Consider the following 17,787-nt stretch of genomic DNA (forward strand, 5'->3'; position numbering starts at 1 on the left):
TGATTGACGGATTGATGTGACGGAAGACGCCGAGGCTGTTTTCTCCCGTGCAAGTCTCCCATATTTCCGGATGTGAGGCCTGGAAGATACCGTAGTTTATATCAGGCATGGGACGCTCATCCCTCACGTCCAAACATTTATGAAAACAAAGCGAAACACTTTGAAGAGCCAGTGACAAAAGAAAGAGACACTTTGAATAACACGCGTAAGGTGTCACAAACCGGATGTGCGGTTCTTTCGCGGAATAAATGTGGCCAAGTTTTTAATTAATAAATAGGTCACATGGAGTTTGACAATAAAGGGAGGCTACATGAATATTTATTTTAAAGATAAGATAAAATTATGACTGAACCAGGCTACCTAATGCTCCCGTTATCTTTATCTGACTTCAATATTCATAATCATTGTAGCCTACTGTCGTTCGCAGCTATTATCTGATCTAGTCATATAGTATCGGCCCATATACTGACAGATTTAATCATTCTTCCAGCAGCTGCAACCACAGGCCGTGTAAAGCGCAATAACAGCTACAGTTTGGCGTATAGGCTCGGCTGGCCACGCACTTCTCTGTTCACTTTTGATATTTTCGAGCAGAAGATGTTACCGATCCGTTTCCACGAAGTTTAAGGAGACGCGGCAGATGTTGGGAGTGGGCCCCGGCACTGACTTCACGCCTCAGCATCCCTGTGTCATCGCTCGCCGTCTGTGATGTCTGTACGGCGGAGCTATTGCGTGAGCAGGACAGACGCCAGTGGATACATTGTGAGAATACACTGATTTACCTCCTTTATATTGTGACACAAAATCGCGGTCGAACGAAATGTCAAGTAAGGAGTTGTCGGGGAGTCAGGCAGCTCAGTACGTCGGGCCCTACCGACTGGAGAAGACGCTGGGGAAGGGCCAGACAGGTAAGAGCATTTCCTCTTTGGTTAATGCATTGGAATAAATTCTGCTCTACTTCGCGCGTCTCATTAAAGAATTAATCTATTGAAAGGTTGATTCGGCAATAAGCAAAGCGGTTAATGTGTGTGCTTCAGCTGATTAAATGTAATGAGGCACGCAGGCAAGTGACAGTAAGGGCAGTGTTAGATTATTTCATCTTTCTGGCGTTTTATTTTTGAGTCATGTGTGGCAGTGATTCATTCCCGTTGTTTCAAAGCTTGAATGTGATCGCAAGCTGTTTTGTTTTCATTTATTTCTTTATATTTATGCTACTAGTAGCCTACTTGTATGTGTTATCCAATTGTGACTGTCAGTTTCATTACTAACGTTCATTAGATGTTAGTACTTTTGCTAGGCACATCTGTTTAATTATTTAAGGTTGCTAGTTAATGGTGCTTACTCTTTTGCTATCCCATTAGAGACAGATCATTGTTACTTGTAACACATTGCACATTTTTGTCTTTGAATTCTAAAGGAATCTGTGGTTCAACCTTTCACATTCCATTGGAACCTTATTAGCGTTTTAACTGTTCAATAGGTTCTTACCAGTTACTTTTCCAAAAGTTATATCTATTCTCGCAGTTTTGATATTAGTGCATATTTATGGAAAACTAGTAACTACCCAAACTGTTGTAACATTTCTTTTTTCACTAGATACAATTACTTTTTTTTGTAGGTGTTGTAAGTAACATAGTCAGCTATTTCAGTTCAATTAAACAAGCAACAACTTAAATACATTCGAGGTACTAGTGTCTAATCATTAAGTACTAGGAAAACTTGACTTGATACTAGTAACTTAAGATGAATTTGCAACAAATTGCAGTTTGTTAACAGTAGCAATGAAACAGGTAAAGCAACTAAAGAAATGAGTATCTGTAGTATACTAGTGTAAAAAGTCAAATTTAAAATAATTCCTATCACTATTAGATTGCTAGTAATTAACAAATGCACTAGTCATGTAAACCTAGTTAATCTAATGGCTTGCCACCAATCTGTTCTAAATGCCACTTGTTTGTCAGTACATTGTAAATAGGATGTTCACAAGAATCATATAAATCCACATACATTAAGCAGTAGACTGTTTTTTGGCAAGTGAAAGAGGGTGTCCATTAATAATTTATGTGACTGTCTATATGAGCAGTATTTACTGGTGTTTTTATGTTATTTTTTGGAGTGTGCATAAGTCAGTAGTGTTTTTGGTAGTGCTGCTCTTTTCAGATGTAATGGTTTGTAAATGGGAATTGATTACCTAAAATTGTGCTGTCTGAATGTCGCAGACATATGTTGTCTACTTTTCAGTTTTTACAAGCACATCTTATCTGAATTTTAATGTTGTCCACTTTTAAGATGCTTCTATGAGGAATGACCATTTGTGTTCCTCCTGCAGGTCTGGTGAAGTTAGGAGTTCATTGTATCACAGGACAGAAGGTGGCCATAAAGATAGTTAACAGAGAAAAGCTATCAGAGTCTGTTCTTATGAAAGTAAGTTTTGCATACAATGAATTTATAACGGAAATGTCTAAAAGTTCTCAGTCACCTCCTGCTTACGCAGCATTTTCTTATTTACAGTAACTCTTCAATAACACAGCAGCTGCATAACTCCAACTGCTTTATTAACCACAGTATATGCTGAATCTGCCCTAATGTTCTGTGCTAAAGAAATAGCTAAGCCATTTTTGTCCGTGTCTACTGTTGATTGTCAGACTCTTGACTATATTAGATTATATAACATCAAAGTTGTTCCTTTTTCCTATTCAACTCTCATTCAATGTTCCTCGCTCTCCCCGTTTCTGCAGGTGGAGAGAGAGATAGCTATTCTTAAACTAATAGAGCACCCTCATGTCCTAAAACTGTATGATGTGTACGAGAATAACAAATATCTGTAAGTACTGCTCTGTTTCTCCACACATCTGAAGCATGTCTGGCCTTGTCTTGTCTTGTCTAGACTTATTACATCCTGCATTCTCTGGAGGTGTGCTTGCGTGTAACGTTTCGTGTGCATCTATCTCCGTGCAATTGTTTCATAAATGTCTTTCTCATTCTCTCAGGTATCTAGTGTTGGAACATGTATCTGGTGGGGAGCTGTTTGACTACCTGGTAAAGAAAGGCAGATTGACCCCTAAAGAGGCTCGAAAGTTCTTCAGACAAATCATATCTGCTCTGGACTTCTGTCACAGTCACTCTATATGGTAGATGTCTCTTTTTACTTTTTTATTTAATTTGCTACACACACAGATTCTTTTACAGGCATATTTTCTCATAACATTTTTGCATAATCAGCATTCTTGTAGCAAGTATTGTGACTTTAAGAGTATGTGGATGTGAGTTATGAAGTTATGAAGCCCAAGCTGACTTGCATTATTTCCATGTATGGGTCACTCTATATGTACAGGTACTCTACCCTTCACAAATTTGGGGTCAGTAATTTTTTTTTATAGGAAATTAATACTTTTATTCAGCAAGGGTGCATTAAATTGATCAAAAGACATTTATAATCTTATACAGTGGGTCTACTTCAGATAAATGCTGTTCTTTTGAACTTTCTGTTCATCAAAGAATCCGGAAAAATATATAATGGTTTACACAAAAACACAACTGTTTTCAACATTGATAAGAAATGTTTCTTACTCACCAAATCATTTTATTAGAATGATTTCTGAAGGATCCTGTGACACTGAAGACTGGCTTAATGATGCTGAAAATTCAGCTTTGCCATCATAGGAATAAATTGCATTTTAGAGTAGATTAAAATAGGAGGATAACAATTTAATTTGTCATAATATTTCTCAATATTACTGTTTCTACTATATTTTTGATCAAATAAATTCAGCCATGGTGGGCATGTTCAGAGACTTCTTTCAAAAGCATTTAACAAATCTTACACTTTTGAATGGTAGTGATAGATTTGAAAAAAACCCTCAAACAAAACAAAAGTAAAGCATGTGTAGATGTGTTACAAAACTTGTGATTTATTCTTGTTACATGTTTTGTATGTTCTGCAGGGTATGCAACACAAAAAGTTATTCTCACACTGTAAAATAATTATTTTTTCATTTACTTATGGAAAAATATTACAATATACAAAAATATATCACAATGTTGTCATTACATTTTCTTTTCAGCCACAGAGATCTTAAGCCTGAAAACCTCCTGCTGGATGAGAAGAATAATATCAGGATTGCTGACTTTGGCATGGCCTCCCTACAGGTTGGGGACAGTCTGCTGGAGACCAGCTGTGGGTCAGTAGTTTGTGTTTGTGTGCTTTTAATACTGTATTAATGAAGATGAAGTATTAATGCTCTGTATTATGTATCTGCAGATCACCCCATTATGCATGCCCTGAGGTCATCAGGGTAAGGACAGAGCTCTTAGAGCAAAAGCACCATATGTTTTAACGTATAAGTCACATAGATTCATATTGTACAAAACAGCCGGTGCTTATCTGTACTTAGTGTTTTTTTTATTCACAGGGAGAGAAATACGATGGACGTCGGGCAGATGTGTGGAGCTGTGGGGTTATTCTCTTTGCTCTGTTGGTGGTAAGAAGCCTGCTGCATCTTATATTTGTCATTTCGAACATATTCCCCACTTTTAAAACTTTCCTTGCATGCCTTATTAAAAATAAAATTGCTGGAAAATATTTTTATGTCTTAAATTTGCCATTGACTGTGGGAATATTGCAGACTTGATGCTCTCAGTTGCACTCAGAAATGTGTGTGAATTGTAACATCTCACCTCACAGGGAGCGTTGCCCTTTGACCATGATAACCTGCGTCAGCTGTTGGAGAAGGTGAAGAGTGGAGTATTTCACATGCCTCACTTCATTCCTCCAGACTGCCAGGCTCTCCTCCGTGGCATGATTGAGGTCAACCCTGAGAAACGCCTCACGGTATGCAACATGCACACAATGCACCTCTTTTTATATAGAAATCGCATGTACACTACCATTCAAAGTGTTGGGGTTGTTAAGAGGCTGCATTTATTTGATCAATAATACAGTGAAAACAGCTATTTTGTGAAATAATATTACAATTTCAAGTAATTGTTTTGTATTTGAATATATTTTGTAATGTAATTTATTAAAATATCATTACTCCAGTCTTCAGTGTCACATGGTCCTTCAGAATTAGATTTTAAAGAATCATTCTTATTATGTTAAAAATAGTTACAGTTGTGCTGCTTAATATTTTTGTGGAAACAGTGATACATTTTTGTCAGGATTCAAAAGAACATAATTTAATAAAAAAGTATACATCATAAACAATATAAATATTTTTACTGTCACTTTTAATCAATTTAATGCATCCTTGCTGAATAAAATTATTAACTTAGTGTATTGCCAAGGAATGGTTATGATAATTCTTGTTTTTTTCTTTTCTCAGTTGGAAGAAATACAAAAGCACCCCTGGTATCAGTAAGTATTTTGTGAGGTACCTTGAATAGTTTAAAAAAAGAAAATTGTTTACTGACTATCATGCCATATCAAACCTGTATGCTGTTATTTTTTTCCATGGAACACAAAAGGAGAATTTGAAAAATATTTGAGAGGCACTTTTTCATACATAATCAGTTTATAGTATGTCTGTCAAGCTCCAAAAAGCTTGTCAAGCTTGTTTTGTAAAACAATCGGACTGAATGTTGCTTTTAAAAGAAAATTTTGCCATCCAATCCCAAGGTTCAGCCAAATATCATCATCAACATCATCAAACGTCATGGGTTCTCAAACGTCTCATGATCAAACGTCATTGATGGCTTGTGTCATATGTCCGATCATAAATAACTTAAACTTGGGTCTGTTCTTAACACAAAGCTATCATATGTCACCTGAAGATCTGGAATATAGCCTGTGCATCATAAGAACCACTTTTATGGTCTTTTCTTTGTCTTTTTGGAACTTGACAGATATGGTCACTGTGCAGTGCAAAATTCAAATTCTTTCTTACACAGAACTATTCCATTAAAAGTGTTTTTTATTTTGTTGTTGCATGTAATGCCCACAATGTGCACTCCACATTGACTTGCTTGTGTGTCTGTGTCTCAGAGGGGGCAGGAACGAGCCACGTCCAGAGCAGCCACCCCCGAGGCGCGTGTGTGTGAAGAGGATTCTGTCTCTTACAGATTTGGACCCTGATGTTCTGGAGAGCATGCACTCCCTGGGCTGCTTCAGAGACCGTGTCAAGCTCACCAGAGACCTGCAGTGTGAAGAGTGAGTCTGAACTTCTGTCTGTGTGCTCAAGACATCTAAACCTGTAATTCAGAAAAGAATAGTGCACAAACTCAGGATTTGTACTTCAAACAAGACACAACTGACCATAAAAGGATGGTTCACTCAAAAAATGATTTTACTCATTCCACTCATGCATGACTTACTTTCTTCTGTGAAACCCAAAAGAAGATATTTTGAAGAATGCTTCTGTCAATACAATGAAAGTCAGTTTGGTCTTCTGACTTGCATCTCTCCTTTTCCAGAGAAAACCAGGAGAAGTTGATCTACTATCTTCTGTTGGACAGAAAGGAGCGCTACCCTAGTTATGAAGATGAACATCTTCCACCCAGAAATGATATTGGTGAGTGAGCTTTTGCTGTTCAGGCCTGTGTGTGTTGCTGTCATGTTCAAAGCTAGTCACTGAACACCATGAGAATAGCTGGTAACCTAGATAGCACGCTGGTGCTTTAGGCCTGAAAGTAAGCCAGTTTTATTTAAGGACTCAAAGGCAAGCGTCAGTGATTTGTAAATGTAACATATTGAGGGCTTGTTCCCCAAAATAAACAGATCAAGACCAGACCAGGACTAAAAAGAGACTTCAAGGGGGAGAATCATCATCATTAGGAGGTTGACAGGGAAGTCGTAGCATGTGGTTGTTAGGGCAGCGTAGCGAGTGTGAGAGCAGGGGCTGCAGGTTATCTCAGAAAGGGACTTCCTCATGTATACAGAACAATTGAATCAAAAGTTGTCAATCTGGCATCGATGCTTACATGATTTTTGACATATTCCATTTGCTTGCATATATTTTGTTTATTAAGAGGCTTATTATTTGTAAGGTATGCCTCTCCCTGATAGGGATTCACAATTAATTGAAATAAAAATTGAAATAATCAAAATAAATTCACTTTTTTAAAAAAAGTAAAAAGTCGCTTATAATGTGCATTGAAAAGAGCAACACTTTTATATATTCATGTAAATGTAAATATTACAAGCAGTTTTCCATGAAAATAAAAGCTTGAGGGTTTAACGTGAAAGTAAATAAATTAGGATGGAAATATATTACCAATGTAATACAATGAAATAATTATTATTGTTTTTGAAAATAAGCTAGTAACAATAATAATAATAACAATTATTATTATTATTCACATTGATCAGATAAAAAAACAACAACAGTATAAATGTAATGTGGACTGAGACAGTATCAACTGAAGTTGACTAAAGAGATTTGAGTCCCATTTAAGTTTCAGGTACAACGTGAAAATGAAGAGAATTGAATTGTTGTTTTATTTTTTTTCACTCAGTATCACTGATATAGTTCTGAGTTAATTTTGATGGCTCTTTAGATGAGTGTGGGACAATTTTGAGAAAAGCTTATAATTTGTAGTTTTTGCACACTTTATTTCAATATAATTTTTAGTCACTTTGCCTCAAAATCTAAGCTGCAACAAACTGTAAGATTTTAAATGTTTATTGTATCACAGTGCACATCTGACAGAATATTGCCAAAATGTGAGAAAGTAATTGCAATCAGATTTTTTGACTAAAATGTGCAACCCTAATATGTTAGTCCATCATTTCACTGTCATGCCATGATTTGTCTCTCATACAGCACATGTTGTATCCAGGTACAATTTACCCTGTTGCTTAGAAGCTTTCTGTCTCTCATCAAGACATTGAAAAGGACTTCTTTTTCAGCTTCTATGCTAATTTCCCTTCTAACACTGTAATACAGATAATCTCTGCTGCATTGCAGTTGAATATTTTATATATAATTATATATATAAAACAAACCTTAGATTCCATCATGGATATAGTAAGGTTTGTAATGTGACTTGTTAATGAAGAGCACACAGTAGATGTTTGTGTTACAGTGGGTGTATGTGTGTTGTTGTGGTTGTGTGATCAGATCCTCCCCGTAAACGGGTGGACTCGCCCATGTTGACCCGTCATGGGCGCTGTCGGCCGGAGAGAAAGAGTCTGGAGGTACTGAGTGTGACAGAGCAGGGCTCTCCAACACCTCCCCGCAGAGCATTGGATACCTCTGCACATAGCCAGAGGTACATGCCAACTGTTTGATAACTTTGTATTAACCTTCACCTGAAAGTCAAGCTTGATGTACCACACATGTCCTCTGTTCAACTTCAAGTGCCTTTCAAAATATGCTGATAAAAAAGAGGGTAAATTCACTGATGAGTTGCACAACTTTGGTGTGATTGGCCTATTTTAGCACAAAAATGTTTTTACCAATAAATATTGCACATTTAACCATGCGCTCTTGTGCATTTATTTATTTTTTCTATGTAAGCTAGACTCATTATAGATGCAGCTTATTCACAAAAAAACTCATAATTTAACTGAAAAGAAATGTTTGTATGCATGTTCTATTGATCATTTATCATTGGCAGCAGTGAAAAGAAATTTTACATGGTACGCAGGTTTTTATTATATGTACAAACAGGAAGCCCTTGTACTAGCAAGTGTTAACATTCTTCATCTGAGGCAATTACTGTTTAAATATTGCATTTTGTTCTGTATCTAAGTGAAAGCTAGTAAAACAAATTTAAAGAAATTGAAATCAAATGTATAGTTTAGTTTAGTTTTTTTTTTTACGCTGAGGCGTCATAGAGCTCAGGAAAATCAGCAACAGCGAGCATTATCTTATCTTCTTCCATGTTTTTTTTTGACCACGTAAAAGCTAAATGACGTTTGTGATTAAGTTGAATTTTGATTGGTCAGTGACACCAAAAAGACGTTTTAATCTTCCACAGTGTGCGCTGCTAGCTAGTACGACAAAGCACCTGGACTCTTGTGAACGCAAGTCGATGCTGGCCCTGTCTCTCATATTCAAAATGAACTTGCGGTTGCTGCATACCATGTAAAATATTCCTAATTCATGAAATGATGACCACATGATCAAAAATATATCCAGAACCACAGTGTAGAGCATGCAGATAGACAGCACTATAAATGGTGCAATTCATTCCTAGTGAATTTAAGACTTTTACTCACACTAGAGGTGTGTGTATCTAAGAAAATGAACATATCCATGAACATAGTGGGATGTTTGACTGATATGTCCTGGTGTTCTGCTAGGTCTCGGTCAGTTAGCGGAGCTTCAACCGGCCTCTCATCCAGTCCCCTCAGCAGCCCTCGAGTAAGTGACTCCACACCTTTAACTGATATTGGATTAGAAGTAAAATGCTACTATGTAGAGCTAATTTTTCAATGGTGAACGGTATTGTGTTTGTTTTTGATATTGTGCTATGAATAGCAAAGCTGAACTGGATTCAGTTGCTCTTTTTATATTCATCTGTCTCATACTGTCCTCATACTGGAGTCATTATCCACACCAAACACACACACACAAATGTTAAGCTTGTTTTAACTTGCATTTTGCACCTTAATTAACGTCCTAACAATCTTTTACTAATTGTACTAGATATCACATGCTTCTTGAAAGAGCTTTGCTTCATTTTCCTAACTCTTCTCAGTTTAATTCTAATATTAATAATCATATACCATATCTTTCATTAACGCTCATGACCATTGCTGTGTCCATCTCTCCATTCCTCTTTCCCTCTCCATCCTTCTGTCCTTTCTCTTCCTGCCTGTCAGAGCCCAGTTTTCACTTTCAGCCAAACTGAAGTCACCTCTGCTTCCACCACCCAGTCCAAAGACCCCAAAGCAGGAAGTTCCACCACACCCCGGGCGTCCCAACGCGTGCCTGACCAAAAAACTCAGACCCTACCCTCAAAAGCAGCCTCTGACCGCCCCCACCTGCAGTCTATGAAGTCCCTCCCCCTGCAGACTCCTCCGTCTCCTTCGCCTTCCCCCTCTCCACTCCTTTCCCCCATCCCTCGCTTCTTCTTCCCTGCTCCTTCTGTCCTGAAGTCTGTCACTAAAACCATCTATCCTAACTCTGCCCATGTGTCGCAGGTCACCCCACAGGGCTCCCCACTCCCCACCCCTCTGGGGACCCCTGTGCACCATCCCCAGCACCCCCCTCCCACCCCGCCCTCCTCCTCCTCCTCTTCTTCCTCCTCACGAGCTGAAGGAGGTGGTGGTGTGGGTGGTGGCTCCATGTCCCTAACCCCACCCTCCAGTCCTGGGGGAAGTGGTGGAATGGCTTCCAGTAGTTCAGGCCACTGGAGGACTCGCCTCAACTCCTTCAAGAACAACCTGCTGGGTTCACCACGCTTCCACCGCCGAAGGCTACAGGGTGAGAGGAGCATCGCCTTCATATTGCAGTCACTGAGCTAAATGTCATTGTAACTTTTTAAAAATTTGTTTCAATAGTTCCTACGTCTGAAGATATGTCCAGTTTAACTCCAGAGTCCAGCCCAGAGTAAGTATTTTAGAAAAATAAATCAGTATTTTTTTAATATATATACATATATATGTATATATATGTTACTGAGCAAAAGTCTTAAGCCATTAGTATGTTCACCAAGAAAACAATATTTTAAACCTGTTAATTCTATCTTTTGCTGTAGTGTGTCAGTAGGAAATCAGTTTACATTTGGCTGTTGGAGAATTGGCTGTTGTCAGACAAAAATCTTACTGGATTATTACAAGTAACGGCAAAAGGAATATAAACTGATATTTCCTTCTGACACATTACAGCAAAAATAGAAATTATTGGCTTAAAACCATTTTTGTTGGTGAAAATACTTATGGCCTAAGACTTTTGCACAGTAGTATATAGGTGTGTATGTGTGTGTGTGTGTATATGCATGTACAGTCATGGCCAAAAATATCTGCACCCTTGGTAAATATGATCGAAGAAGGCTGTGAAAATTAATCTGCATTGCTAATTCTTTTGATCTTTTATTTAAATAAATCACAAAAATCTAACCTTTCATTGGATAATAAGAATTTAAAATGGGGGAAAATATCATTATTAAATAAATGTTTTTCTCAAATACACGTTGGACACAATTATTGGCACCCCTAGAAATTCTTATGAGTAAAATATCTCTGAAGTATATTCCCATTCATAATCACAAATTTGAGCACGCCAGGGTGATTATGAACATGAAATTATCCAGCCATGGCTTCCTGTTTCACAGAAATATAAATAGGAGGGAAAACAAAGCCCAAATTCCCTTAATCATCCATCACAATGATAAAAACCAAAGAATATATTTCTGATGTGCAGCAACAGATAATTGACCTTCACAAATGAGTGAAGTGGCTTTAAGAAAAGAGCTAGAGCAGTGAAAATTCCCATTTCCACCATTAGGGCAATAATTAAGAATTTCCCATCAACATATCCACAATGTTACGAAACTGCCTGGAAGAGGACGTGTGTCTATATTGTCCTAATGCATGGTGAGAAGGAGAGTTTGATTGGCTAAAGACTCTCAAAGGACCACAGCTGGAGAATTGCAGAAAATAGTTGAGTCTCGGGGTCAGAAAACCTTAAAACAATTGTCAAACAGCATCTACATCACCACATGTTGTTTGGGAGGGTTTGAAGAAAAATTCTCCTAGCTCATCCAAAAACAAACTCCAGCATATTCAGTTATCAGACACGACTGGAACTTCAAATGGGACTGGCTTCTATGGTCAGATGAAACTAAAAAATGAGCTTTTTAGCAGCCAACACTCAAGATGGGTTTGGTGAACACAGGGATAAAAAGTACCCCATGTGTACAATGAAATAAACTGCTGTATGTTTAATGTTGTGGGCCTATATTTCTGCTGGAGGTCCTGGACATTTATTTTATTTATTTTATTTATCTTGTTTAGATACATGGCATCATGGATTCTATCAAATACCAACAGATAAAAAATCAATAAGTGACTGACTGTTAGAAATCTTATAATGGGCCATATTTGGATCATCCAACCATACAATAATCCAAACACAAACCTCAAAAACAACACAAAAGTGGGTCACTGAGCACAAAACCAAGCTTCTGCTATGGCCATTCCAGTCCTCTGACCTGAACCCTGTAGAAAATAGTGGGGTGAACTGAAGAGAAGAAGCACCAACATGGAGCTGTGAATCTAAAGGATCTGGAGAGATTCTGGATGAAGGAATGGTCTCTGATATCTTGTCAGGTGTTCTCTAACCTCATCAGGCATTATAGGAGAACATATAATGTAACATATAATATAATTTTCACAGCCTTCTTTGATCATATTTACCAAGGGTGCCGATATTTCTGGCCATGACTGTATACACACACACACACATGCTTGTTTTTGTGAAAAGTGTGGACATCCCATAGGTGTAATGGTTTTTATACTGTACAAACTCTATGTGCTATTTCCTACACCAACCCTACACCTAGACTTAGCCCTCACAAGAAACAGTGCATTTTTACTTTCTCAAAAAAAAAAAACCTCACTCTGTATGATTTATAAGCGTTTTGAAAAATGGGGACATGGGGCAATGTCCTCATAAGTCACATTCTCCTTGTGATACCTATGTCTGGCATTTTGTTGCAAAGTTACTTACTGTTAGTAGAATGTCGAAATAAAGTGTTACCATATATCTATGTATCTAAATAACTGTTTGTTTTAAAGGTTGACATGAAGATAATGGTGAAGGTAATCCAAAGGTAAAATAATATAATTTTTACCTTTGGATTACCTTCACCATTATCTTCATGTCAACCTTTAAAACAAACAGTTATTTAGTGTAATATAAATAAAAAAATAAAGGTGAAATAAAATTACAAATATATATTAGATGAAAAAAACTTAAATGAAAATATACTATGTGTAGTATTATATACTATAATACTGAAATTACATTGTACATTATAATGTGATACTTAAATTCACTTGGAGCATTTAGTGAAGTGACATTCGAAGTGAATTAAAAACCACTAGTTTAAATTTTTAGTGTTTAATTTTACATTCATTTACACAAAGTATCATTTTAATATTAGTCATTTATTGGTTATCAGCCATAACAAGAAAACAGTTAATGCATTTTAACATTGGTGCATTTTACGTATGCTATGTGTCATACGTTCAATGTTGCAACAGCAAAAACCTGCTCCTATGATTTAGTGTTTGTTCTGAAGCTTTTTCAGCATATCTGGCTACTTTTCCCTGAATGTGTACAGTTCGAGGAATGAAGGCAGATGAGAAGACTCTGTATTTTCAAAGATAACATTCTTATATAACCAAACAATCCATTCATGATGTTAAAAAGTCCCTAATGTGTATTCTGTGTAGAATGAGAGCCATGAAACAGTAACAATAATGTGTACTATATATTTTGTGTATTTATCTGCATATATTTTCATCTTTTTCTATAGGCTGGCAAAGAAGTCGTGGTTTGGAAATTTCATTAGTCTGGAGAGGGAAGAGCAAATTTTTGTGGTGATCAGAGACAAACCACTAAGCTCAATCAAGGCTGATATTGTCCATGCCTTTCTATCAGTTAGTATAATTTTAATATCTTAGGTGTTTCCTTTCCTCTTCCTCTTCTTCTTCACTTCAAATAAGCTTTGTTCATTCTCTTTTGTACATCTCTGCTCTCCTCTAGATTCCCTCCCTGAGTCACAGTGTCATCTCTCAGACAAGTTTCCGAGCAGAGTACAAGTCCTCCGGAGGTCCGTCTGTCTTCCAGAAACCTGTCAAATTTCAGGTTGACATCGCCTTCTCTGAGGGAGAGAGAGAACGAGAGAGGGAGAAAGAGAGAGAAAGGGAGGGAAGGAGGGAGACTGGCATCTACAGTGTCACCTTTACCCTATTATCAGGTATTTAAAAAGAGGAGAGAGCCAGTGTCTTGAGTCTGTACATGCTGTCATTTCTACAGATGTGATGATATTGTTTTTCAGGTCCTAGTCGCAGGTTTAAAAGAGTGGTAGAGACCATTCAAGCTCAGCTTCTCAGTACACATGACCAGCCCTCTGTGCAGGCGCTTTCAGGTGAATGTGACACGCTACACTTCCATCTTATTATATATTTTTTGTATTATTTACTGGGTTGCACATAAGTGGTGCATATATGCGCATGCATGACCAAAATGAAAAATGCACTGTGTAAATAAGTTCAGACCACTCATTTGCATAGCATGGTTGACAGCTGTTAATGCACAATTGCCATTTTAGATCGACAAACTGTAATACTTTTAAAAATTTCTATTTAAACTGAAAGCAGAAATCTAGACTATCTGCTGCCGTTTTCAAAGCACAATGCAAAACTGTGACATTTCATTCACTGATGCTCTTCAATCGGCAGCGTTTGACCCGGCAGCGAATATGCTTACTTGCCGGCACCCCGCCAAAATAAAAGCTTGCTGATATTAAGTTAGAAAATGCTGAAAATTCATATATAAAAAAGTTAAAATTTGCATTTTTATTTTTAAACTTACTATAAATCAATTGTATTTCAATGTTATTTAATATTTTCTTTTTATTTGAAAATATAATAGCATTATTATTTTGTTTTAAAAAACTAAATAAATAAAGTGCAATTATATTATAATCACTATTTTTAATACATAGTTATATTTAATGGGTCACACTCTGTGCACTGTGAGGACCAAACCAAATGTCCCTGTGCTCTTATGAGAACCAGGCTGAAAAACTTGATTATTTGTGTACATGTATTTTTACTCTATCAAACTCTAGCAAGTTTCAGCTTAGTAATTTTTTTAATTTTAGTTTTCGTATTTTAGGGCAGCCAAAGTTTACTGTGGTAACTGGTGTACTTAAAAATTAAAAAAACATTGTTAAACTTAATCGTTAAATAAATATCCAGTGGCATTTTCATGCATAATGCAGGCAAAATATGAAGGTTTTGCATTTTATTATATACCATGTATCAAAATCTGAACTTAAAATTAATTTCTATTTTTGATTTTAGTGTGCTTTATCTTTATTTCAATTAACAAAAATGTTTTCATTCCCCACCCTCATGTTTTCCGTTTTTCTTCTCCCAGATGAGAAAAACGGGCTTTCATCTCGCCCACCCAGCACACCGACCCGGCAGAACTCTCGTCGCTCGGAGGGCGGAAGTGATCGCAGTGAGCGAACAGAGCGTAGCGATCGAGGAGAAGGAAGCAGTATTGGTGGTAGTGCGGGTGTACTACAAAGAAAGGGGTCTGGCAAGGATAAAACTCGCCTCCTGTCCTCAAATGGGACCCAGTCTCAACCCTAAATGAACTAATCAGACAAGCTGTCAAGCGGGTGGGAACAAACCCCGCTCTTGATTCCCCCCAGACACGAGTCCCTCATAGTCCATCTGCACAGTACACAACAACAGATATACTCAGCCTTGATTTTCACATCACTAGCGGAAACCCTGGGATCCAACTGCGACAATAGGAGAGTCAGGAGTCTATTCACATGGAAGTGTTCTTACATGCACATAATCATCAGACTTAAAACATTACGATCACTTTGAAAAATGGAAGCAAGATGTATCGCTTAATATAAACCCCAGCTATAAATTATTTCATACACTACAAACAAGGAGACTGACATCCGGTGGACATCCAGTGATCTAATGGCAACAAACTATACAAGGAAGAACAAACACCAAGTGGGACAGGAATGAATGTCTCCAAAACTTATCATCATCCTCATCATCATCATCATCATTATCATAATCATAAGCAATGATCTATCAGAAAAATCACAATGAGCTGTTTGAGGTAGAGAAAAGCAAACATTGTGGCAAAAAGTGGGAAGTTCTTCATTCTTAACACCACTTGGAGCACAAAAAAGGATTTCTAGAACACTATGTAGAGAAACGAATAGGGATTTTTAGAATGGCGATCTAAATTTTGCAACACAAGTCCTATGTGACTATACCTTCATGAAGTGAGGATGGATTATGCCTTTAGTGAGATGTTATGTGTTGAAGATATAGGCTATGTTAAACACTGATTGTTCAAGCTTGCGTTGTAGATCCTGAACTCTGTGATATGTTGTAGATCCAAAATCAGTCAGATATGCAGTGGAGAGCTGCCCACTGGAAGCTACAGTTGGCAAATTTGGCCAGTTTAAAGTCTTCGCAGTTCTGAAAGTATCTCAGATCCACCCCACTCACTAAGCAGGGCACAGAGGGATGAGCAGACATCTAGATTTCCTATGACATGTTCACACAGAGACCGAACAAGAGGAATAAAATAGCCAGTGACTCCCTTGTGTCATACAAAGAGATAGCGTGAGAAAAAATGCGAAAGCCTCCACCATTTTCTCATGTGATTCCTGGTAGAACTTCCATCATGAAGTCCAAAAAAAGTATTTTTTGCTTTCCATTTCAATATTTATATTTTATTTTTGAGCTGAGATGTGAAATATTTCCATTAACAAAATGAATGTCAAAAAACAAAAATAGAAATATTTTACATTTTAATTGATTTATTTAGATATATTTATTTCAGTGAATATTTATTTATTACATATTTATGCATTTATTTATTTATTGGATTAGAGTTGAGGCTGGTGAAGTCAAAATGACAAGGGTGGAAAAATTTAGAACCCAATTTAGAAAATGGCAGAAAACTTCCTATTTGTATCTGTTCCCAAATATTTTATAACAATGCTGCAAATGTCCTTTTAAAAACCATTTCAGTAGCCTAAGTTTACCCATCTCATTTTCATTTCATTTTCAATACAAAAGAAGCAAACTCACAAAGGAGAAAGCTTGAGAACAACTTTGAAAAATTATCCAAGCAATGACTCCATGCCTTGGACATCTCCCATGGGGAAGAGACTTCAAAACCCTCCAGGATGTACGACGTAAAGACTGAAGTGAACATTATGGAAGCAGAGGAACAACACAGAGGGAATGAGAAGAAGGCTCGCTGTGTTCACTCTTCATCTTTGAGAATGTTACCAGACAAGAGCCCAAAGTTTCGGACTCGTGCGTACCAGGCCAGCCCTTTGTACGAAACGCGAGCAGTATTCTTTTTTCACACATGCACATACACAAGAAGACTCTCCTTCTCAAAACTGACAATATGAAACAAAATGAATGATAACTGGACTTTGAATCTGGAATGCACTGTCCTAAAAAGAGAATTGTATTCAAACAAATAGTTGTCCCTTTCCTCGCCCACCCACGGGAATCGGTGAAGTGCTCTCTTAAGTGCAGACTCAGGATCAGTGGGGCTTTTTAGCTCATTACATTTGTGAATGGGGGAAACCTGATCCTGAATATCCACTTAAAAGCTCTTTCTCCAATGAGCCTCTGCCCTGAAGCCCAGAATCTGACCATAATGCTCCTCTCTCTCTCTCTCTCTCTCCATCCCTCCCTCCAGTCCACTCTTTTCCTGATGCAAGGAGCACTAAATGCAAAGCAAGGTTTTGCTCTGGTCCTCCCTCTGCCACCATCCCGCAGCCATTACATACACTCCTGCCCAAAAATAGCATAGTGGAAGACAAAGCTTCGGACAGTTCAGTCATCGAGCAGCTCCTGCGTCATCCTGGATTGATTTTCCATAGCACATTGAATATATTTAACTACTGTTGAATGTTTAGGTGCATCGTTCGTTAGATATAATATGGGGTACGTTCTTATTTTAGTACACTCCAAATGCCTTAAATCCACATATACAAAACAGTCAGCATGTGCGCTCTCAAACATGCCCGGTCACTCTCAGAGGCAGAGGAAACGCTAGAGCAAAACCCTGAAGATGTTCTATGTTCAATTCTGTTAGT

General features: G+C 37.5%; 1 protein-coding gene across 2 annotated transcripts; it reads left to right on the top strand.

Moving 5' to 3' along the window:
* Positions 1–780: 780 nt before the first annotated feature.
* On the top strand, positions 781–15,277 carry LOC306869096 (serine/threonine-protein kinase BRSK1-like; the record flags this gene model as incomplete). 2 transcript variants are annotated; one of them, XM_079415701.1, is made up of 19 exons in its annotated part: positions 781–908; positions 2,330–2,424; positions 2,739–2,824; positions 2,991–3,131; positions 4,065–4,181; positions 4,262–4,295; positions 4,413–4,481; positions 4,685–4,831; positions 5,325–5,356; positions 5,984–6,148; positions 6,412–6,509; positions 8,058–8,208; positions 9,245–9,305; positions 10,088–10,370; positions 10,448–10,496; positions 13,429–13,552; positions 13,659–13,872; positions 13,954–14,049; positions 15,060–15,277. In XM_079415701.1, the coding sequence occupies exons 1-19, from the start codon at positions 821–823 to the stop codon at positions 15,275–15,277; spliced, it is 2,268 nt and encodes a 755-aa protein (XP_079271827.1). In that variant the 5' UTR covers positions 781–820. The 2 variants fall into 2 exon arrangements, with proteins under 2 accessions (XP_079271827.1, XP_079271828.1); XM_079415702.1 differs by having other exon boundaries at positions 13,954–14,043.
* Between the last annotated feature and the right edge of the window lie 2,510 nt (positions 15,278–17,787).

Source organism: Barbus barbus, assembly GCF_936440315.1.
Source record: "Barbus barbus genome assembly, chromosome: 4".
Classification (NCBI taxonomy): Eukaryota; Metazoa; Chordata; class Actinopteri; order Cypriniformes; family Cyprinidae; genus Barbus; species Barbus barbus.